Source organism: Hyaena hyaena, unplaced genomic scaffold (genome assembly GCF_003009895.1).
Source record: "Hyaena hyaena isolate Hyena2069 unplaced genomic scaffold, ASM300989v1 scaffold_220, whole genome shotgun sequence".
Taxonomy (NCBI): Eukaryota; Metazoa; Chordata; class Mammalia; order Carnivora; family Hyaenidae; genus Hyaena; species Hyaena hyaena.
This window is the reverse complement of record NW_024080852.1, coordinates 1,391,447-1,415,603: the sequence shown is the minus strand read 5'-3', so window position 1 is coordinate 1,415,603 and position 24,157 is coordinate 1,391,447. Positions and strand designations below refer to the sequence as shown.

The following is a 24,157-nucleotide window of genomic DNA, read 5'->3' as shown; positions in this document are numbered from 1 at the left end:
AGAAAAAACAGACCCACACCCTCTGCAGGAGGATTTCCTGTCTCAGAAATGGCAAAATATTAAAACGATACTTAGGTGCAGCTGTTGGTATTGTATTTTTGATCTGCAAACACTTCTATCTCTATACTGACCTTCCTTAATAAAAGTCCATCATTAATGATAGAACTAAGTAAGCTTTATTATATCTATTCTTACTAAAATATAAAATATTAGTCAATAGAAATGTTGATAATAAAAGAAATCTAAGACTTTTCACAGGAAATGCTTTTGCTTTCTCCCCTTCAAAGGTTAGAAACAAAATAATAGAGAAAAATCATGATGCCCCTTTGTATCCACAATACACTGTGTTAAATATCATCATATTGTTCAATCAAAAGAAATTAAACAGGTAAACATACATATTTGAATGAGCATGCACCAACTTATTATCCTTGGTTCTGTCTGGGTATTGGTGAGTGAAATGTATTTTTCTGTAACAATCTTGTTTTTCTTGTAAAATACAAGAAAGACAAACAATAAAAAGAATAAAAGTGTAATAGTATCTAAGCATCACTTTGGAGGATGTTACAAGAAGTGCTTTTAGTCTTTCAGAGAAGGGAGCCCAGTTTGGGTTTGGGTAGGTAAAGAGGGCTCCCGAATGCTTTGAAGGATTGGTATTAGGTTTGAAGTCAAATGGGCACTATGAGGATAAAATTGGGAACCAGGAATAAGCATTTCAAGAGCGGGAGCTTTCGAGGAGCAGTACTTGAATAAAATGCAGACTGTGCGTTGAGGAATGAGGAGGTACGTGGAGTGAGGCTCTATCCGACCCAGATTATTTTAAGAAAAGAAATAATTCTAATATGCCTCCTCTTAAATATATATTTTTGTGCTATCCAATAGATTAAATACATTACTTTTATTTTGAAGTGCCTTTTCTACCACAGTTTAAGAACTGAAACTTTAGATAGACACTCTGAAAGTTAAAAGTGGAAGGACTTTCTTATCATCAAAAAACATCACTTAGCGCACAAAAGGATGAGAGAAAGAGATTGAGAGAGAGAAATTCATTTTAACTGTAGGTCTTAACTCAGGGTGAAAACATATGGGTGGTCCAGAAATCTCAGGAAGTTTGAAATGGAGGATAAACTTAAGAAAATTAAGGGAGAGGGGCGCCTGGGTGGCTCAGTCGGTTAAGCATCCAACTTTGGCTCCGGTCATGATCTCACGGTTCGTGGGTTCAAGCCCCGCGTTGGGCTCTGAGCTGATAACTCAGAGCCTGGAGCTTGCTTCATGGATTCTGTGTCTCCTTCTCTCTCTGCCCCTCTCCCACTCGTGTTCTGTCTCTCTCTTTCTCTCAAAAATAAAAAATAAAGATTTAAAAATTTTTGAAAGAAAATTAAGGGAGAAATATATCTAAACTGCCACGTCAAAAATACTGGTAAGTCAGAAATGTTCAGTGATTATCTGGCAATAACATTTCTCTATTGGGAGACGCCTATTTCTCTGAGATGATGTGCTAACAGGGTCCATGGGACACCTACCATGAGAGATCAAGAAATCACAGCCTCTCTTCCACAAACAGGAAGACTTACAGTGTGGAACAGTTTTAAGGCCAGTAAGATACATATTGAGAGAAATTAATTTATGACATGATCTTGAATTTTTTATTTTCTGTGTCAGGGTCTTGCATAGTTTAGAGACATCCTGGCCTCACCCAACCCCAAGCAAACACAAACAAACACGCACAAATCCCAAACCCACATAAAAATCCCCAGGGGACACTGAAAGAGCAAAATGAATACACATGGGAAATACATTTAGTGGCTCACCTGCCGAGAGGAAAGTGGCAAACTTTAAATCTCTCTGAGGAGAATGCGAGTGGCTGGAATGCCACATGGTTCTGTCCCCTGAATCAGTATTTGTGTCTGCGGGGAGGCGGCTGGGTTCAAATGAGAGAACAAAGCCCTTGCTTGCTGAAGCAAATCGGCCATCAGGGTCCGCCCGTGAGAACTGGGTCTGTGGGCTTCACCTCCCGATGAGACCCCTTTTACACAGGAGAGTCCATTTCGGGCCCTCCCTGTGAGGTTTCTTCTAAACCCAAGGCCATGTTTGAAGAAAAGAACGCAGATTATTCCACTGTAAGTAAATGTGGTTCATTAGCCCTTAGAAGGGGGTTGCAGGTGGAATACGGTGAAAGGGGGTAGGAATGAAATTGCTGGCTCTGGGCATTGGTGACCAATTGCCTCCCATGTGTGGCCCTGAGCCTACCTTCAGAACTAGGGTCCTGGGGGGGATCGCTAGGTACCACTGCCTACTTGCCTCTGACCCTTGAGGACCGTCTGTTCCCACTCCTCTCATCATCTTCATGTGGCAGCTCTTGGCTTTGTCTTGACTGTGAGAGGAATCAGCATGTAGGACAATGTGGCTAAACGCCTACAGAGAACTTCAGAGGTCAAGTGGCCCAGGTGACTCTCCTTACAAATAAAAGAATCCTGAAGTCACAGGTAAGCGGTTACTTGCCCTGAGGTGGATCTTCCTTCCCCGCCTGTTAAATGCCTGGCCCATCTTCTGGCCCAACAGGACCCGCTTGTCGCTTGCCTGGGAGGCAGAGGGTGTTCTCTTACAGGGAAACCCAGGTCTGGTGATGTCCTGATTCTCCTTTGTTCCTTGTTTCGGCGCGGGAACATTGTGATTCTTAACATGTTGCCCTGTGATTTTTGGATCCAGAAGTTACTCTGCATGGCGGCTTCCAACTCCCTCATAGATCGTTAAGCACTTGCTAAATGTCTTATGTAAGTTAACTCATGACGTAGGGTTATCGTTCAGTTCACCCCATTTTGCAGCTGGGGGACCTGAGGAAGGGAGAGGCTCAGAGAGGTCGCAAAACTACATATGCAGGGAAGTCGGGATGTAAACTCAGGCAGTGGGCTCAGAATCCATGTTTGTTTGTTACACTCAGCTGCTCATTAGGATCAAGCTGAGTCTTTTCAAAAAAAATTCTTTTAATGTTTTATTTATTTCTGAGAGAAAGAGAGAGAGAGATGGCATGAGCAGAGGAGGGTCAGAGAGAGAGAGAGACACAGAATCTGAAGCAGGCTCCAGGCTCTGAGCTAGCTGTCAGCACAGAGCCTAACACGGGGCTCGAACCCACAACGGTGAGATCATGACCTGAGCTGAAGTTGGATGCCTAACCAACTGAGCCACCTAGGAGCCCCAAGATCAAGCTGAGTTTTGAAGTAATGGTTGGAAGATGGTAAGTAAATTCTGAGTAAGTGTGAAAATTGCCCCAGGACCCCATCTTTGACAGACCATGATTCCCCTCAGAGTGATCCATATGTACTCTCACTGTGGGTCAGTGCTAAATACCCAAAGTACCGCCTCCTTTCCGTTCAAGAGATTTTTGAGTTTTAAAACGTGTGTTTTCTTTTTCAATCCAGGAGTGAGTTTCCTTTAAAGGATGTATCCATTTCTTTAAACTCTGTTTGAAACTTAAGTTTTTTAACTCAGCATATAAAAACATTAACAGAAATGAAATTAAAGGGATGGGTTTTTTTTTTTTATGTTTATTTTTGATAGAGACAGAGTGTGGGTGGGGAAGGGGACGAGAGAGAGAGAGAAAAAGAGAAAGAGAGAGGGAGAGAGAATCTGAAGTAGGCTTCAGGCTCTGAGCTGTTAGCACAGAGCCCAACATGGGGCTTGAACTCACAAACTGTGAGATCATGACCTGAACCAAAGTTGGCTCCTTAACTGACTGAGCCACCCAGGTGCCCCTTTTTAAAAAAATTTTTTAAATGTTTATTTTTGATAGAGTAACAGAGCATGAACAGGAGTAGGGGCAGAGAGTAAGAGGGAGACACAGACTCTGAAGCAAGAGTGCTGTGTTTTCTATTTAAACTCCAAAATAACCAAACAGAGAGGCAAGATAAATATGAGTTTACAATATCATGATTTTGTTAGATCCCTAATCCTGATGATTTGGACTCTTTCTTGACATTTGTGGTCTCGATAACTGTTAACAACTAACTAACATTTATATTGGGGCACCTGGGTGGGTCAGTCAGTTAAGCATCCGACTTCAGCCTAGGTCATGATCTCGCAGTTCGTGGGTTCAAGCCCCGCGTTGGGCTCTGTGCTGACAGCCAGCTCAGAGCCCGGAGCCTGTTTCAGATTCTGTGTCTCCCTCTCTCTCTGACCCTCCCCTGCTCCCCTGTCTCTCTCTCTCTCAGAAATAAATAAAACATTAAAAATTTAAAAAAAAACAGTTAACATTTATATAACTCCTATTATAGGCCAGTTTAATGTCACTATGCTCCACAGCAGCCCTTTACCTCCCTATGTGTGCCTATACCATTGTGTTTCCCCTTCACGTCAGCCCTTTACACGTCTGTTGTCACTTTTTTACTGACGAAAATAATGAGGTGAGGAGTGCCTGGGTGGTTCAGTTGGTTAGGCATCCGACTCTTGATCTCAGCCCAGGTCTTGATCTCTGGGTCCTTAGTTCACGTCCCAAGTTGGGTTCCATTCTGAGTGTGTGGGAAGAGTGCTTAAGAAAACGAAGAAGAGCAGTGAGGTGTAGACTAAGTGGCTCTAGTTCAGACAACTCACCTTGAGGAATGCGGCTTGGGATGAGGCTCTGGTCAGCACTGTTAACCATACTGCTTTCGTCCTTGTTCTGGATCTTTCTATTTTCAGTCCCTGTGAATTTTCACATCGGGGAAGAACAGAGAAATGTATCTATGAAACTTGCCCTTATTCTGTGCACTGAAGATCTTTCTCTGAAACGTAGCTAGAGTGGACACTAAAAGAAACCACTGCTGATGTTTTTCTTTTTGTTATTTGCCACAGGATTTTTCTCAGAGGAAAACCAAATCTGACTTCTTGGGCTGTGAAATTCAAAAGGCAAAGCCATGCCAACATCTAAAAGGGAAAAAATGATCTCACATTATATTGCATTCTTCTATTTTCCTTGCCCCACAAATGAGCTGACCAACAACTAGTGTCTGTAGTCAGCCATCATTAAAGAGTGTTCTCTCCTGACCTTTCTACAAACCTGTACAAGGTGCAGTTGGCATCCACTATGATGTATGGTTGGTCTGTAGTTCACATTTAAAAAATTTTTTTAATGTTTTATTTATTTCTGAGACAAAGAGAGAGAGAGAGAACGTGAGCAGGGGAGGGTCAGAGAGTGAGGGAGACACAGAATCTGAAACAGGCTCCAGGCTCTGAGCTAGCCGTCAGCACAGAGCCCGACGCGGGGCTTGAACCCACAAACAGCGAGATCACCACCTGAGCCGAAGTCGGATGCTTAACCCACTGAGCCCCCCAGGCGCCCCTGTAGTTCACATTTGATGAAACAAACTGTTTCACTAAGAATTCTAATCGCCTCTTTATTCATTCCTGCCATTTTGGAAATAGGCTACTAGTTTCTTTCAGTTGTCTTAGGGAAAAAAATTACCTGTAAAACTCTATCATTGCAGATTGTTTTCATTACGCACTTGGATTAAACAATTCTAATCATTTGGGATAGCTGACGCATGCATGTGTCTGCTGTCCTAGGTCACTGGCTTGGGCGCAGTAGAAACAGAGAGGGACCCATCACAGATGAGCTCACTGTGCTTTTCCTTTGGTCCGCTCTCAGGATTCCATCTCAGGCCCAGAGAGCCTGTTCTGGGCACAGGCTATGTGCTCAGCCAGCTACCTTCCCCTACCTACTTGGTAAGATGAAGCTCTTGTTACATTTCATCTCTAGGAGGTCTCCTAGGATTCACCCAAAGACAATCTTTGGCAAGAAATTTAGTCTTTCTTGCTTCCTGTGTCTTTATTAGCTCTAAGACATGCACATAAGACTTTTTTCCCAAGGCATTATCAAATTTTCTGTAATTACTTGTGCCCTGCTTTCCATGGTGACAGAATGTGCTTGTTCAAGAAGAGACTTAGTTTACAGAATGTTCCTTTTCCTGGAGGGCTTGGTCATTAGGAGCTCTCTGAACCCTCCTATTTGGCTTGATTCACTGGGACCCATTAACACAATATTTGCTTGGTCCACAAAATGCCATATTCCATTCTGTCATTAAATATGTATTCTCCAGACAGTTGGACAGTTTCCCATTTCATATCTGCTAATTGGAAGTTCCATATACATCCTTCAACTGTGCTCTCCCTGCATGAATTTAAAATAAGTCAAAAGTTGATCGATCAGCCCACATAAAGTCAGTAATATTTGAATGACTTTGGAAGATATTTTACTTGATTGTAGTTTGCTGTTATTTCTTGGGACCTCCAGTGGAGTGTTCACCCCAAACTTAGGATGTTAGCTTAAGATGGCCACCTCCTCTTAAGAGAAACACCAAATCCACATGGCATAGACATGTAAGTTCATGTGAAAGAGGGTGAATGTCTCTCAAATTTGTAATTTCGGTGCACTCTGCACAAATGTGTCCACGAGTAAGCAGGTTGGTCAACCACGAGAATAAGAATAAAGTGAACTACAGAGGCGAACAGATATGCACCACTTGAACAGTATCCAGGGAAAAAGGAGGTCTTCATGAACTGGCTTGGGATAAAAAGTCCCCTCTAGTAGGCAGGGGAATTCTAAGTGACTTTTTCTAAGATCCTGATGGAAAGATTCCTGGACTGGATGATAGCTAAACTCTCTGTCGCTTCTGTGTCTGCTTACAGGTTACTGGTTTTACTTTAGTGTTTCAGTTTTTAACCTCAAATCCCCCAAAGCTGTGTTGCAGATAAGGAAACTAAAGGGCATCGCAATGTGCATCTCTGAATGACAAAGGTCACTTTCTCTGAGCTGCGCAAAGTCACAGCTCTGCCTGTGTTCTTCTTCACATCTTGTTCACATTTTGGCAGGTACTGCAATGCTTTTCACCCTGATTTAAGATCTATTTCTACTGTGATTTGAAGGAAGATATTGATCTTTTTCTCTATTAGGACAATTCAGGAAAAAAAATCTGCATAAAGAAAAATGAGCTTGAGGTTTTCCATTTCCCCATTCCTGTCAAAGGTTAACTATTTTTCATAATGTGATTTATTTCTCCCACTTGAAGCTCTAAGAAAATCTGCTCTGATGTAAGATTCCTTGTAAAATTTGGGAAGGATTCCTCTCAAGATGAGCAGGAACAATGTGCAAATTAGCTGCATATTACATTGTAGATTTTTCCAAAATGAAAATATCTTGTGTTTTCCCCTGATTATTCATAAAGTTTATTAAACAAACAGACAAATAAATAATTTGTATAAAAGATGAATCCCTATACAATTCTACTCTCTGGAAATGGTCAATATAAACCATTTCATGTATAACTTACAGAATTTTCCTACATTTTTATAAGTAGGCCAAAAGACATATGTGCGTAAATATGTTTATGTTTTAAAATATAAGTTGGATCATACTATATATACATTTTTTGACTTTATGTAGAAAAATTTTCATTTCACTGTACAAAGACCTACATTAACCTTTTAAAAAATGTTTATTTATTTTTGAGAGAGAGAAAGTGCACAGCTGGGGAGGGACAGAGAGAGGGGGAGACAGAGAATCCCAAGCACTGTCAGCGCAGAGCCCAATGTAGGGCTTGAACTTCTGAAACCTAAGATCATGACCTGAGCCAAAATCAAGAGTCAGATGCTTAACTGACTGAGTCACCTAGGCACCCCTAGATCTATAATTAACCTTTTAAATGCCTGTATCATATTCTATGTTATAAAAGTAGCCAAATATTTTAATTCACCTCCAACTTGTAATCTTTATGTCAGTTCCAATTTTTTTTTTTTTAATATAAGCAGGATTACAATGAATATTTTACAACCTCTTGGTCACTGTGGTTCTGGTACATTGGATTTTTTTTTTTTTTCGTTCCCAGACCTCACTAAGTCCTTCCTGCCCAGGGATTTTGTCTTTACTGTTCCCTGTGCAAGGATAGTCTACTTTGGGCTTATACTGGGTGGAGCCCCCTTCAGTATTTACATTCCACTTATGTGTTTCCTTTTTAGAGAGATTTTTTTTCTGACAATCCCATTTAAAGGACTCCCCCCACCCCCCTTCAAACCAAGTGACTTTCAATCATATTACCCTGTTTTTTTCCTTCATAGTACTTCCCACTCTCAACAAATATTTTATTTCTTTGCTCTTGGTGTTTTAGGGATGGTAATCAACCATGATATCTCCTTATTCCCGGTCTGAAGAAACAGAGAAATAGACCCAGGAATCAGGTAAAAATTAAAAACATATGTTTTATTAGTGAGGTTTAACAAAATGTCTTTCCAAATTAAAATCACAGTCATTAGCCCATCCCCACCCCTAAACAGGACAGCACACATTGCTGCAGGCTTTAACCTTAAGGAATAGAAATGCATATGGCCAAAAAGGAGAGCAGAGAAAGGGCATGCTCACTTCCTGTTTCCTGTTCTGCAAATCCTATAGAAAGCAGAGAGGGACAGGTGTCCTCCGGTGTTTCCATCTGGGGGAGAGAGATTTTTCCCCTAAATGGAAACGGGAGAAGCAGATGACAGGTATACCACCTGACATCTTCAGAATATGTCTGCCTTTCCTCCTCTGTTCTTCGAGAGCTTAAAAGAGCCCAGAGCAGATGATGCACTCAAGGAATATGTGTTAAAGAATTGTTGAAACATAATTTAAACTGTATAAACTATTCACATATCCATTTTCAACGTGTATAACTTATAATACTTAGTACTGCTGACCATGTGGGAGAGAAACCTAATTCTCCCACAGTCAGAGGGAGAAATTAGTATGTTTTTACTGCAGAAGCTGGCCATAGATATCACAAGCTTTCAAATAGCTCTGTATTTAACATCTTCAATTTGACTTTTAGATTATGTCCTAAAGAAATATTATGAATATAGACAAAACTTCAGTTTGAAAGAATATTTATCTCAATGCTAATAAGCATAGAGAAATAAGAACTAAAAATTTTTCAACAATAAGAAATTAAATAAATTAGAATAGAATATTGCATTAGTTTTAAATAATATCTATAAAATATTATTTTAATACATGAAAATGTTCATTATATTAAGGGAAAAGGGTTGTTTAAAAAGTCCATATAATCCTGATTTCAAAATACAAATTTGAGGATCTAAATCTTTACAAAGGAAACAATGAAATTATTTTGAAAGTGTTCTGTTGGACTTGAAACTACTACCTAGTTGGAAAGTAAAGATAGTTCTCAGGCTGTCTCGGGGAAAAATGTGAAGAGAGTGTGAAGGGACAGCATCAGGTCACATGGTTTCTCAGTGTAAGGTCACCATCTGGCAATTCCATGACCATTTCTCCCTCCCTAGCCACCTCCCAGGAGAACTCCTTGGAAAGAAATATCCAACCAATGCTCTACCTGTCCCCACTTCCTGTGACCTGCCCAGAACCCATCAGAATAGCAGTGGGCAGTCAGCATGGTAACAGGTGGAGAAGATCTGAGGGGAGTTTTGAGTTTCATTCTTAAAAAGCTGCAGAAATGTCATCATATTTACCTGATTTTAGGATCTGTACTTGTGTTCATTGCATGTAGCCAAAGAATCTTTCACTTATGCCCAAATTGCAGCATCCAATGGTAATAAAGTAGTAAATAAAACTCTCATAATAAAACCACAAACACTGGGAATAGAAAAGAGGTACCATAAGATGCTTATAGGGACTATTAGCTGAAAATGAGGGGCTTACAAAGTTTCAAGGACAGCATAAAATTGAGAATTTACTTAGAAGGCACTAAAATCTGAAATAAATGGGTAGAAAAGCATGTGTGAAGGTAAATGGATAAGTAAGCAACATATATAAAGAAGAGGACCCTAAACACTTCATATGTTGGACTAGGAAGACAAGGAAGCTTAGGAGACAAAACTACCTCCAACTGCAGATATTCTGTCTGGGTCGTCTCTCAATGATAATAATCAAGACTCACACCCTTGAGGGGAAGCCAGAGCACTTGAATCCTCCAAAACAACATATGTATGTACTTGTGTGTGTGTGTGTGTGCATGTGTGTGTGCGCACGCTTGCTATTAGGTGCAGTATATAATGTATCATATTATGTTATAACATTATCTATAATAAATTATATACATATATATCCTGCCACTCCATTGATAACAAGAGAAAGTCATTTTCTGATTTATTTGAACACACTGTTTTGTAACATATCTGAAGATAAATGACAATCCCATCCAGAGGAATCGATTTCAAAATACTCCTTTTGTAACACTTAGTAATATTTGTGTCTTGATTGCCCTAGAGCTCTGATCTTGTGGTGACTGTGGATTTGTGTGTCTCTGCCGTAGGAGCATGGGAAGCAACCAGACATGGATCACAGAGGTCACCTTGCTGGGATTCCAGGTTTACCCAGAACTAGAGTTCTTTCTCTTTGGACTTTTCTGTCTTTTCTATACCCTGACCCTTCTGGGGAATGGGGTCATCTTAGGGCTGATCTGCTTAGACTCTAGACTGCACACCCCCATGTACTTCTTCCTTTCCCATCTGGCCATCATTGATATGTCTTATGCTTCCAACAGTGTCCCCAAGATGCTGGCAAATCTTGTGACTCGGAGAAGAACCATATCCTTTGTTCCTTGCATTATGCAGACTTTTTTGTATCTAGCTTTTGCTCACACAGAGTGCCTGATTTTGGTCGTAATGTCCTATGATAGGTATGTGGCAATCTGCAGTCCCCTACATTACACTGTCATCATGAGCTGGAGAGCGTGCACAGTCCTGGCCATCACTTCCTGGGTGTTTAGCTTCCTCCTGGCTCTGGTCCATTTAATTCTCATCCTGAGGCTGCCCTTCTGTGGGCCTCATGAAATCAACCACTTCTTCTGTGAGATCCTGTCTGTCCTCAAGCTGGCCTGCGCTGACACCTGGCTCAACCAAGTTGTCATCTTTGCGGCCTGTGTATTTATCTTACTGGGGCCCCTCTCCTTGGTGCTGGTGTCCTATTCGCGCATCCTGTTTGCCATCCTGAGGATCCAGTCCGGGGAGGGCCGCAGGAAGGCCTTCTCCACCTGCTCCTCCCACCTGTGCGTGGTGGGGCTCTACTTTGGCAGTGCCATCGTCATGTACATGGCCCCCAAGTCCCGCCACCCTGAGGAGCAGCAGAAGATCCTTTCTTTGTTTTACAGCCTTTTCAACCCTATGCTGAACCCGCTCATCTATAGCCTAAGGAACACAGAGGTCAAGGGTGCCCTGAGGAGAGTGCTGTACAAACAGAGGCCCATGTGAAAGATACCAAAAATCAACATGGGGGAAAGGCACTTTGCTCCCCCTGAAATCTGGCAGGTGGCATTTTCACCTTGTGCTATAATAAATGCCACATTAACATAGAATATTTTAGACCTAAACATACAACCCGAAGCTATATAGACTTTAGAAAAGAAAATAGATGAGCATCTTCATGACCATTGGTAGGCAAAGATTATTTGAGATGATGCAAAAAGCACAAGACATAAAATTTGCAAATTTGATAAATACTAGGTCTTTTCAAAATTAATCATTCTTATTGTCAGTGTCCCTGTGAAGAAACAAATGCAGGCCACAGACCAAGTGTTTTGTACATTTTAAATATGATTGTGAGTTGGGTATGACCACGTGAGGAGACACACAGATATCTTAGGAAAGCACAAAGTTCGTTGTCCTCACAGGTTCTGGAAACGGAGGGATGCATGCCTCCCAGGGCCATGTAGGAAAGACACCAGGGTGGTCAGGAGGCAGAAGACGGGAGTAAAGGAAGGTTTACATCACTGTCTTTACGGACATTTCCAGAGAAAACAGCCAATAAAGGGTTGTATAAGAACAAGCTGGAGTTCCTCTAAAAGGCAAATCTTTGTTACATAAAGAAAGGGCATCACCATGCAGGCAGGGTGGTGGTGGAGACTGCGGGCCCTATTGAGAGCCTCTGTCTGGTGCAACTAAGCCCATGAACTTTTAAGATGTATTAAGTTCATCAGCTGGAAGAAGAGGAACTGTTTGGAATAACCATGTGTCCTCATCAATGTATAATGACACACAATAAAAACTAGTTTCAGTACAAGACATTAAACTGAGACCGGGTAACTGGCTTTGTCTTCAGTTGTTTGGGACTGATAAATCAGTGAATCATGGCTAATTATGACACCTGTCGTGATAACCTGGTATATGGACAAGAGCCAAACCTGTTGGAACATCACAGCAAATACCCCTGTAATTCTTACTGAGTTGTTCTGCGATGAAACTGAATTGTACCATGACCGTGCTCTGCTGTGAGGTAACGTTGACATTATTGCTAAAATTCAGCTACCTTATGTGAATATGTGATATGACAATGTTGAGATTGATGACCAAATGCACTGGGAGATCCAGTTAAATCCTCCGCAAGTTGTCATACCAATGGAAAATGGCTGGTCTGAGGCAGAACTTGATTTAGCTGAGCCACGGCTCATTTCTATGCTAAATGGCTCTGCACAAGGTGATTACAATGTCTGAACAACATAGCTCCAAGGATAACAAGTGACCAAATTAGTACCAAAAACGTGGAAATGTATGTCATGGCTTTATAGACTATAGCTGTTTCTTTGAGTCTGTGCCTGGGTCTCCACACGCTCCTCCAAATAGGGGCCATTTCATGCTATTGCTGCATCTATTACTTTAAGTAAAATATCACTGTATCTGGTACCTATGTGCTCTTCTAAATATGGTCGTTGTGCTGCAAGAGCACCAGGCCAAGGGCCAGGTGTGTGCACTGTGCAAAAAAGGGTTAACTCTGTTAAACTCGTATAAACTAAGAATTAAAAGGAACTTCAAAATAGGCTGATCTTATCCCTTAGGGTGAGACACAGAAATGGGAATTGTGTCCCTGTGAGTTAAGTTTCAGAATTACTTTGATTATTTGGGGAGGGAGTCCTGGAGGTGCATATGGAAGATGATAAAGAGAGTGACAGGCTAGCACCTGTCTGAGGAAAGGTACAGGACCTAGAAAATGAAGGCACTGCTCTGGGATTACGAGAAGAGACTGGTGGGATTCTCAAGAGGGCCCCCTGAGGTACCTGTCCTTCTTTTTTAATTAAGGGCTAATCTGGTCTCCGCTGTGAAAATGTTTTGCAAACCTATTCATCTTAAATTATGGAGGTTATGTTGGTGGACCCAATCTAGTCAGGAGAGCTTTCTAAAAGCAGGGTATTTTCTCATCAAACAGCAGAGGAGGAAGTCAGGAGATCTCAAGTGTGAGGACGGAGGGCGTCCTAGGTGAGGACTGCAGGTGAGGACCGCAGAGCCAGCCACGCGTTTGAGTTCAGCCTGTGAGACAGATGCGGAGAATCTTGCACCAGGAATGCTGACCCAGAGAAACTGAGAGAGAGCACATGTGGGCTAGGGTTTTTTGTTGTTGTTAGTGTGTCTGTTTTTTTTTTTTTAACATTGTGTGTGTGTACATGTATACATATATATGAATACATATACATATATAATTTTTAATTTTTAAAATTCCGATATAATTAATATACAGTGTTATGTTAGCGTCAGGTGTACAATATAGTGATTCGACAATTCTATACATTGCACATTGCTCATCATAAGTGTACTCTTAATCTCCATCCCATGTTTCCCCATCTGCATCCCCACACATACCTCCCCTCTGGTAACCACCAGTTGGTTCTCTACAGTTCAGAGTCTGTGTGTGTGTGTGTGTGTGTGTGTGTGTCTTTTCCTTTGTTCATTTCTTTCGTTTCTGAAATTCCACATATGAGTGAAACCAAATGGTGGTATTTATTTTTCTCTGCCTGACTTATTTCACTTAGCATTGTACTTCTATAACCATCCATGTGAATGCAAATGGAAATATTTTATTTTAATGGCTGAGTAATATTCCATATGGTGTATATATACTATATGTGTGCTGTGTTAAGCTGCTAAGTTTGTGTTCATTTTTTTGTGGCAGCAACAAGAGAAAACTATAAAACTAAAATGTTTGGTATTGGGCAAAATTCATTTGTTTCCAGCTCTGGCCCTTTCTAGATTGGCAATCTACCATTTAGTGTAGTGGTACCCTAATATATGGTCTCCAGACCTCTTTGAACTCTTAAAAATTACCAAAGGCTGACAGACATTTTTATGTGATTGTATTTCTTTTTTTTTTTTTTAATTAAACATAATTTATTGTCAAGTTAGCTAACATACAGTGTGCTCTTGGCTTCAGGGGTAGATTCCTATGATTTATCGCTTACATACAACACTCAGTGCTTATCCCCACAAGTGCCTTCCTCAATGCCCATCACCCATTTCCCCCCTCTCCCACCCCTCCATCAATCCTTAATTTGTTCTCTGTATTTAAGTCTTTTATGGTTTGCCTCCTCTCTGTTTGAAACTATTTTTTTTTCCCTTCCCCCATGGTCTTCTGTTAAGTTTCTCAAGTTCCACATGTGATTGAAAACATATGGTATCTGTCTTTCTCTGACTGACTTATTTCACTTAGCATAATACTCTCCAGTTACATCTGTGTTGTTGCAAATGACAAGACTTCATTCTTTCTCATTGCCAAGTAGTATTCCATTGTATATATAAACCACATCTTCTTTATCCATTCATCATTTATTGGACATTTGGGCTCTTTCCATAATTTGGCTATGGTTGAGAGTGCTGCTATAAACATTGGGGTACATGTGCCCCTGTGCATCAGCACTCATGTATCCCTCGGGTAAATTCCTACTAGTGCTATTGCTGGGTCATAGGACAATTCAATCTTTAATTTTTTTTTTTTTTTTTTTTTTGAGGAAACTCCACACTGTTCTCCAGAGCAGCTGAACCAGTTTACATTCCCACCAATGGTACAGGAAAGTTCCTATTTCTCCACATCCTCTCCAACATCTGTTGCTTCCTAAGTTGTTAATTTTAGCCGCTCTGAGTGGTATGAGGTGATATCTTAATGTGGTTTTGATTTGTATTTCCCTGATACTGAGTGATGTTGAACATCTTTTTTTTTTATTCTTATTTATTTATTTATTTTACAAATAGTTTATCGTCAAGTTGGTTTCCATATAACACCCAGTGCTCATCCCCACAANCCCCCCCCCCCCGCCCATCAGTCCTCAGTTTTTGTCAGCATTCAAGAGTGTTGAGCATCTTTTCATGTGCCTATTGGCCATTTGGATGTCTTTGGAAAAGTATCTATTCATGGGCTCTGCCCATTTCTTCACTGGATTATTTGTTCTTGGGGGTGTTAAATTTGGTAAATTCTGTATAGTTTTTGGATTCTAACCCTTTATCCAACATGTCACTTGCAAATATCTCTTCCCATTCCATCGGTTGCCCTTTAGTTTTGTTGATTGTTTCCTTCGCAGTGCAGAAGCGTTTTATCTTGATGAGGTCCAATAGTTCATTTTTGCTTTTATTTCCCTTTGCTTCAGACACCTGCTGAGTAAGAAGTTGCTGCGGCTGAGTCAAAGAGGTTGTTGCCTGTTTTCTCCCCCAGGGTTTTGATGGTTTCCTGTCTTATATTTAAGTCTTTCATCCATTTTGAGTTTATTTTTGTGTGTGGTGTAAGAAAGTGGTCCGATTTCATTCTTCTGCATGTTACTGTCCAGTTCTCCCAACACCATTTGCTAAAGACTGTCTTTTTTCCATTGGGTACTCTTTCCTGCTTTGTGAAAGATCAGTTGGCCATACATTTGTGGATCCAATTCTGGGTTCTCTATCCTATTCCATTGGTCTGTGTGTCTGTTTTTGTGCCAATACCATACTGTCTTGATGATGACAGCTTTGTAGTAGAGGCTAAAGTCTGAGGTTGTGATGCCTCCCACTTTGGTTTCCTTTTTCAACATTACTTTGGCTATTTGGGGTCTTTTGTGGTTCCATACAAATTTTAGGATTGTTTGTTCTAGCTCTGAGAAGAATGCCAGCACAATTTTCACTGGGATCACACTGAATGTGTAGATTGCTTTGAGTAGTATTGACATCTTAACCATGTTTGTTCTTCCAATCCATGAGCATGGAAGGTTTTTCCATTTCTTTGTGTCTTCTTCAATTTCCTTCATAAGTTTTCGATAGTTTTCAGCACACATCATATTTTTTACGTCTTTGGTTAGGTTATTTCCTAGGTATTTTATGGTTCTTGGTGTAATTGTGAATGGGGTCGGTTTTTTAAAAATTTCTCTTTCTGTTGCCTTATTATTTGTATATAGAAATGCAACAGATTTCTGTACATTGATTTTGTATCCTGCGATCTTGCTGAATTCATGTATCAATTCTAGCAGCTTTTTGGTATAGTCTTTTGGGCTTTCCATGTAGAGCATCATGTCATCTGCAGAAAGTGAAAGTTTGACTTCTTTGTCAATTTGGATACCTCTTATTTCATTTTATTGTCTGATTGCTGAGGCTAGGACTTCCAATACTATGTTAAACAACAGTGGTGAGAGTGGACATTTCTGTCGTGTTCCCAATCTCAGGGGGAAAGCTCTCAGTTTTTCCCCACTGAGGATGATACTAGCTGTGGGCTTTGCATATATGGCTTTTATGATGTTAAGGTATATTCCTTCTATCCTGACTTTCTTGAGGGTTTTTATTAAGAAACAATGCTGTATTTTGTCAAATGCATTTTCTGCATCGATTGACAAGATCATATGGTTCTTATCCTTTTTTCTATTAATGTGATATATCAGATTAATTGATTTGCAAATATTGAATCAGGCTTGCAGCCCAGGAATGAATCCCACTTGATCACGGTGAATAATTCTTTTAATATATTGTTGAATTCGATTTGCCACTAACTTGTTGAGAATTTTTGCATCCATGTTCATCAGGGATATTGGCCTGTAATTCTCCTTTTTAGTGGGGTCTCTGTCTGGTTTGGGAATCAAGATAATGCTGGCTTCATAGAATGAGTCCAGAAGGTTTCCTTCTATTTTTATATTTTGGAACAGCTTAAGAAGGATAGGTATTAACTCTGCTTTAAATGTCTGGTAGAATTCCCCTGGGAAGCCATCTGGCCCAAGACTCTTATTTGTTGGCAGATTTTTTGATAACTGATTCAATTTCTTTGCTGGTTATGAATCTGTTCAAATTTTCCATTTCTTCCCATTTGAGTTTTGGTAGTATGTGGGTGTCTAGGAATTTGTCCACTTCTAGGTTGTCCAGTTTGTTGACATATAATTTTTCATAGTATTCTCTAATAATTGTGCATATTTTTATGGTATTTGTTGTGATCTCACCTTTTTTATTTGTGATTTTATCTATTTGGGTTCTCTCTCTTTTCTTTTTGAAAAGTCTTATTTGTTTTTTCAAAATACCATCTCTTAGATTCATTGATGTATTCTATTTTTTATTTATTTATTTGTTTGTTTAGATTCTATGTTGTTTATTTCTGCTCTAATCTTTATTATTTCTCTTCTGCTAGCTTTGGGGTTTCTTTACTGTTCTGTTTCTAGTTCCATGAAATGTGAAGTTAAGTTTTGTATTTGGGATTTTTCCTGTTTCTTGAGATAGGCCTGGATTGCAATGTATTTTACTCTTAGGACTGCCTTTGCTACATCTAAAGGGTTTGGACTGTCATGTTCTTATTTTGTTTGCTTATATATATTTTTAAATTTCTTCTTTAATTGCCTGGTTGACCTACTCATTCTTCAGTAGGGTGTTCTTTAACCTCCATGCACTTAGAAGCATTCCAAATTTTTTCTTTTTGTTGATTTCAAGTTTCATAGCGGTGTGATTGAAAATATGCATGGTATGATCTCAATTCTTTTATATTTATTGAAGGCTATTTTGTGAGCCAGTGTGTGATCTGCTTTGGAGAATATTTCATGTGCACTCTAGAGGAATGTGCTGCTTTTGGATGAAAAGTTCTGCATATATCTGTCAAGTCTATCTGGTCCAGTGTACATTCAATGCCATTGTTTCTTTATTGATTTTCTGCCTAGATTATCTGTCCATTGCTATAAGTGGAGTATTAAAGTCCCCTCAAATTACCGTTCTTATCAATAAGATTGCTTATGTTTGTGATTAATTGATTTGTATATTTGGGTGTTTCGAGATGGGGGCATAAACATTTATAATTGTTAGCTCTTCATGATGGATACATCCTGTAATTATGACATAATGTCTTTTTAATCTCTGGCCCACTACTTTGTCCCCCATGGGACTGTGGAGATGTTTCTTTCACTCTATAGCCCAGATTCCTGGAATTCCAAGTCTTCTGACGTCAATACTACTGTGTTTGAGGGACGAGGGAACATCAGGTCCTCCCCAACAAACTTCTTTGCCATGTTGACTCTCCTCCATGTGGTTGTATTTCTTTTTCCTTTTGTTTTAATATTTACTTTTGAGAGAGAGAGAAAGACAGAGTGCAAGTGGGTGAGGGGCAAAGAGAGGGGAAGACACAGCCCCAGCCTCTGAGCTGTCAGCACGGAGCCAGAAATTTCTTGATATGTATCATATTGGAAATCAAAACTGAGAATTTATTAAATATTTTGATTCATTTAGAAATATTTCAATTATATATTAATATAATGTATTTTTATGTAAATATTTCATAAAGCAGAAACAATCAGTAAAAGGAGTAGCTATGTTTTACATTTTGGAAAAAAATTGTAAGTGTTGGCTTAAGCAAGCACAGCTAAATTTTACATTTCTTCTGGACTCTGTCTCATGGAATATCACATGCCATGCTGACTCTGGAATAGTACACAACACACTCTTGAGAGAGGGAGGTTGAAAAAGGCAAAAGGACTAAATATAATTATGAAAACAGTTTTGATCATATGGACCCTTGAGGTGCTCTGAGATCTCCCCCTCCCAGTCCCTGGACCACACTTGGAGAATCACTAATTTAGTATATTCAAACTCCAGTCTGTATATCCACAAAATGGTAATGCTGATCAGATTAAACCATGTAGTAAATATAGAGCATCTGGCACATTTTCTGAAACAAGAGAAGGGCTCAATAATTGTTGCTAATTGTTGTTTATGTGTATCCAAAACCTTCCTCATTTATTTTTTTTAATTTATTTTTTTACATTTATTTATTTTTGAGAGACAGAGATATAGAGTATGAGCAGTGGAGGGCAGAGAGAGAGGGAGACACAGAATCCAAAGCAGGCTCCAGGCTCCAAGCTGTCAACACAGAGCCTGATGTGGGGCTCGAACCCACAAACCATGAGATCATGATCTGAGCCGAAGTTGGCTGCTTAACTGACTAAGCCACCCAGGCACCCTGAAACCTTCCTCATTTGGATTTATCAACCCTTACTGCAGGTAGAGATCCATCCTGGCTTGGGGAATCTATTCTCTCTCAGGATGGTCATACAGCTTCCATGGGAATTTACTTCTCAGGTATCTAGAAGTCCCAGTCTTTCAGATGCGTTGATGGGGATCGTAGAGAAGCATGGCTTCATAAAACTGTAATAAATTTGGAAGTTTGGGCACTGTAATTTGTGATATTTGTCTTACATTTATAACCCTTGAGATATTCGAAAGTTTGGATAGAAAAAGTGTGATACCTACATTTGCCCTGTTTGTATCCAGAATTTTCCTCTGAGGTCAATCAGATGCAATGTTAGTGCTCCCCCAGAGAGAAAATTCAGGGATTTCCCTCCCCATCATTCTTCTTATGATCCTTCTGGGAATTTTAATTCTCAATAGAAAGGCAAGAATGTTTTACATTCATCAGATTCTAAAATAAAACCTATGCTCCTGGGGTCCTCCCAAAGAGCCTTCAGCAAGTCTAGTGAGTGACTCCTTCTGTATCTGGGATTTAATCCTCTGAAAGCTGCTAAGGGAACAGGACACTACACTCATTTTAGAGGTACATTGCTCACCTCTGGAGGATTTATTCTAGGTCAAAGTAGATTTTTGTGACAAAACCCAGTGCTAACACATCCTTATGCAGAAGGGATGAATTTATGCTGGGAGGTGTTTTCGGTATGGGTAGCTGATAAAGGACAGGCTGTGTGGACAAGAATGACATTCCGGGGTGATCTTCCTTCCTGACTCCCACTGTGCACTGTAGGTAGGTACAATCGGCACCTGGATGTTTCCTTCCCCAACCTCTGCCTACAGAGTTGTGATCAGAGCATCCTTGAACTTCCCCACCACTTCTCACCATTTCCTACCAATGAAACTGTAACTGAGTGGTGGTGGGCAGAGCTAGCACGACTGTCTCATTGTGAGGGGGCTCAGAAAATCAGAAGCCTTATATCAAACTGTTGTCTCTGAATAAGGCTCTTCAATGGCCAAAATAATGAAAGGACTTTGTATATTACCTACCCTAAATGAAGATATTGATGTCCAGAGAAACCTGTCTCAATGGAAAAGAAAATTCTAGTAACAGCTACAGTAAGTCTTTGCTCAAACACTGTAAGGCTTAAGTCTGCCATAACATTATTTCTTTTGGACTATCCCAGGTTATCACCCTGTTGTGATATTTATCAGACTTAAAAATCACTGTATGGTATGTTCATGTCTCTCCTATCACAAAATAGGGAATAATGAGTGTCAGCATTCCTGGAGAAGACTGAAGAAATAGAATATAGCCCCCTTGATCACAACACATCCTGAGGGGAACCTGGGTGGCTCAGTTGGTTGAGACTTCGATTCTTGATTCTTGCTCAGGTCATGATCCCAGGGTCCTGGGATCAAGCCCTGTGTTGGGTTCCATGCTGAGCATGCAGCTGCTTTATTCTCTTTCTCTCTCTCTGTCTCTCTTTCTCTCTCTGTCTGTCTCTCTCCCTTTTCCCTGTCCCCTGCTTGTGCTCTGTCAATCTCTGTGTGTCTCTCTGTCTCTCTCTTTAAAATAAAAAAAATTCTGGGGTACAGGACTGCCCAGATAGCACTGCTCATACAACAATGCAAAACTTTTCTTATTTGAGTTGCTATTGTTTCATTTTGTCTATCAGGGGGGTGACATTTCAGGCATCATTATTGAGACATTTTCTTCTCTCTTCCAGTACTCTAACTGCTAAAGAGGTTTTTAAAAATGTTTTATTTATTTCTGAGAGAGAGACAGCATGAGCAGGGAGGGGCAGAGAGAGAGGGAGATACAGAATCTGAAACAGGCTCCAGGCTCTGAGCTGGCTGTCAGCACAGAGCCCGATATGGGGCTCGAACCCACGAACCATGAGATCATGACCTGAGCCAAAGTCAGACGCTCAACAGGCACCACCCAGGCGCCCCAGACTCTAAAGAGTTTTAACCTACTTTCAATTTTATTTTCATGTTGTTCATTTTTAAAGAGTAAAATGGAAATAATGGCAATGAAAATAAGAATGAAAAGATATACTCATTCACACACAAAAGTAACTAGACTAAAAAGTTCATAAACAAGTGTTCCTACTGAATAGTGATAGATTGATTACCTTCAACATTATTTGTATTCTTTATGTTCAGAGATTAAATGTGTTTCAGACATTGCTCATTGTATCCACCTGTGCCTCTGTAGATTTTACAATATTGATGTTGTTACCCACTTTACGTAATACAGGTATAGTCTTTAATTGTAGCAAAAATTCAATGTCACAAACTTCATGCACATATGCATAGAATCTTCCCACATGCAATCATATTGACAGAGGTGAAAGAATCTATGACTTTGTCTTTGTTTCTGTTTTATCATAACTGTGAACTTCTCTAATGAAGCAGAAACCATGTCTTTATCAAAAGAAACTAGCAAGTAGAAGATACACATTACATCCATTTTTTGCACTAAAATGACAGTCATCCGTCTCACAAACATTTCCTGAGTGCCTGTTTCATCTAGAATGATACTAGTTATTTGAGATGTAAAGATGTACAGGACATATTGCAGGCCCATGAGATTTACTATTCGGTGAAAGGGAATGTCAGTTCAAATACATGACATTTGTATTTTACCTTGAGGATTATCCATATCTTCATAGTGAGGGTATTATTCTTTTAACTGTTAATATTGACCAAGCCTATACAGTTAATAGGTACCTGAAGAGCCTCTTTACGTGAACCTACTCTGATTCCCAAGAGCAGTAAATACTCTTTTTACCAGCTGTTTTGTAATTAGTCTTCTTAACGGGGCCTAGAGAAGGTTGAGTTGGTTGCCATCTATCTCTTTGTAGTTATGAGTGAAAACTTGGATGAAATGGTTCAAATGAGGAATATGACCCCCACGGCCACACTCCATCAGGATTACACAAGGGTAGTGATGCCCATGGTTTGTAACCATGCTGATATTTGTGAATGACCCCTATGCATTTTCCAGCCCGATATACACTAGCCCAAGAATTTACATTTACCTAAGCCTGGTATCCTCTAAAGTCATATATGATAATTCTCAGTGTTTTATAAAGTACTGAATTCATCCAACTCTCAGAAAAAAAATACACAAACGTAGAGAAAAAGAGAATAAGGCAAATATGAAAGAAGTATTAACATTTGTTGAATCTGTCTGAAGGAATATGGGAGTTCTTCGTATAATGCTTCACCCTTTTCTGTGAGTTTAAACTTTCATATTAGTAGTTCAAGTCAGGGGCTCCTGGGAAGCTCAGTCAGTGGAGAGTCGAACTCTTGACCTTAGGGCTGTGATTTCATGCCCCCTGTTGGTTGTGGAGCCTACTTTAAAAAAAGTTGAAATCAAGAAGGCACCCAATTTGGGGAGACAGGGAAGCTGTCAAGTAGAAACAAGGATACAAGCTTTCTCTAAGTTCATTTTGAGATAAGTAACTCCAATTTTTGTGGATTCTCCAGCTCTGACCTTTTCTCACACCTCAATCCTTGACAAACAGTCATAAAGAAATGGGAAGCAACCAGTCATGGGTCACAGAATTCATCTTGGTGGGATTTCAGCTCAGTGCAGAGACGGAAATGTCCCTCTTCTGGCTCTTCTCCCTGCTCTACATCTTCAGTCTGTTGGCAAACGGCATGATCTTGGGACTCATCTGTCTGGACCCGAGACTACACACCCCCATGTACTTTTTCCTCTCCCATCTGGCCATCATTGACATCTCCTATGCATCCAACAATGTCCCCAAGATGTTGGCAAACTTAGTGAATCAGAAAAGAACCATCTCCTTTGTTCCATGCATAATGCAGACATTTTTGTATTTGGGTTTTGCTGCTACAGAGTGTCTGATTCTGGTGGCCATGTCCTATGATAGGTTTGTGGCAATCTGCCACCCCCTCCAGTATACTGTCGTCATGAGCTGGAGAGTGTGCCTGGTCCTGGCTGTCACTTCCTGGTCATGCGGATTTATTCTGGCTCTGATACATGCAATTCTCCTTCTAAGGTTGCCCTTCTGCGGACCCTGGGAAGTGAACCACCTCTTCTGTGAAATCCTATCTGTCCTCAAGCTGGCCTGTGCTGACACATGGATCAACCAATTGGTTATCCTTGCTGCCTGTGTGTTTGTCTTAGTTGGGCCCCTCAGCTTAATGCTAATCTCCTATATGTGCATCCTCTGGGCCATCCTTAAGATCCAGTCTGGGGAGGGCCGCAGAAAGGCCTTCTCCACCTGCTCCTCCCACCTTTGTGTGGTTGGACTCTTCTTTGGCATAGCCATGGTCGTTTATATGGTCCCAGATTCCAAACAACGAGAAGAGCACGAGAAAATATTGTCCCTTTTTCATAGTCTCTTTAACCCAATGCTGAACCCTCTCATTTACAGCCTGAGGAATGCTCAGGTAAAGGCTTCTTTGTACAGAGCACTGAAGAAAATTTAAATTTAAATCTAAATTTCCATGTGGACTATAGATAGAATGTTGTTTGGGGGTTTCCTTTTTAAATTATGCTGTTTGCTGAAGCAAAAACTCAGAAGTTCTCACTTGGAGGCTTGAACTAAATGTGGTAATTTTCCATCTTCTAACTCTAAAAATAGGGCCACGCTCTAAAACTGACTGTGTTAGTATTTGGGACATCTAAATTATCAGAATATTTAGTCTTTCTTTTAAAAATTATTAAATTTCTTTCTCTTTCAAAGCCAGGAATATTAATGTATGGAGAAAAAAATTAAGTGTAAAACCCACATCAGTGCATTACTCTGGCTTATGTATTTTGACATATGTGACTTTTTATCACCTTGTGGCAGCTGGATGGAATATAGTAAGATTAATACCATAAGAATGAACTTCCACAGTAGATCTGAGATTACAATACAGAAACTATTGTGAATTATATGATTCTACCTCACCAGTTGTGAGTCTGATGAAGGAAGAGTTTAGAGAAGTGCTAAAT

At 40.1% G+C, this 24,157-nt stretch overlaps 2 protein-coding genes across 2 annotated transcripts; both read left to right on the top strand.

Moving 5' to 3' along the window:
- The first annotated feature begins 10,290 nt into the window (after positions 1–10,290).
- Positions 10,291–11,223, top strand: LOC120238982 (olfactory receptor 2A14-like). The gene has a single exon (XM_039243055.1). It carries the CDS (start codon positions 10,291–10,293, stop codon positions 11,221–11,223), a length of 933 nt encoding a protein of 310 aa, XP_039098986.1.
- Positions 11,224–22,722: 11,499 nt separating this feature from the next.
- On the top strand, positions 22,723–23,646 carry LOC120238951 (olfactory receptor 2A2-like). Its single transcript, XM_039243028.1, has 2 exons — positions 22,723–22,974; positions 23,020–23,646. The coding sequence occupies exons 1-2, from the start codon at positions 22,723–22,725 to the stop codon at positions 23,644–23,646; spliced, it is 879 nt and encodes a 292-aa protein (XP_039098959.1).
- Positions 23,647–24,157: the final 511 nt, after the last annotated feature.

Coding starts and splice junctions, on each gene's coding strand:
- LOC120238982 (XM_039243055.1), top strand. CDS start 10,291: ATGGGAAGCAACCAGACATGGATCACAGAGGTCACCTTGCTGGGATTC.
- LOC120238951 (XM_039243028.1), top strand. CDS start 22,723: ATGGGAAGCAACCAGTCATGGGTCACAGAATTCATCTTGGTGGGATTT. Junction 22,975..23,019: donor CCAAGATGTTGGCAAACTTA/GTGAATCAGAAA, acceptor TGCATAATGCAG/ACATTTTTGTATTTGGGTTT.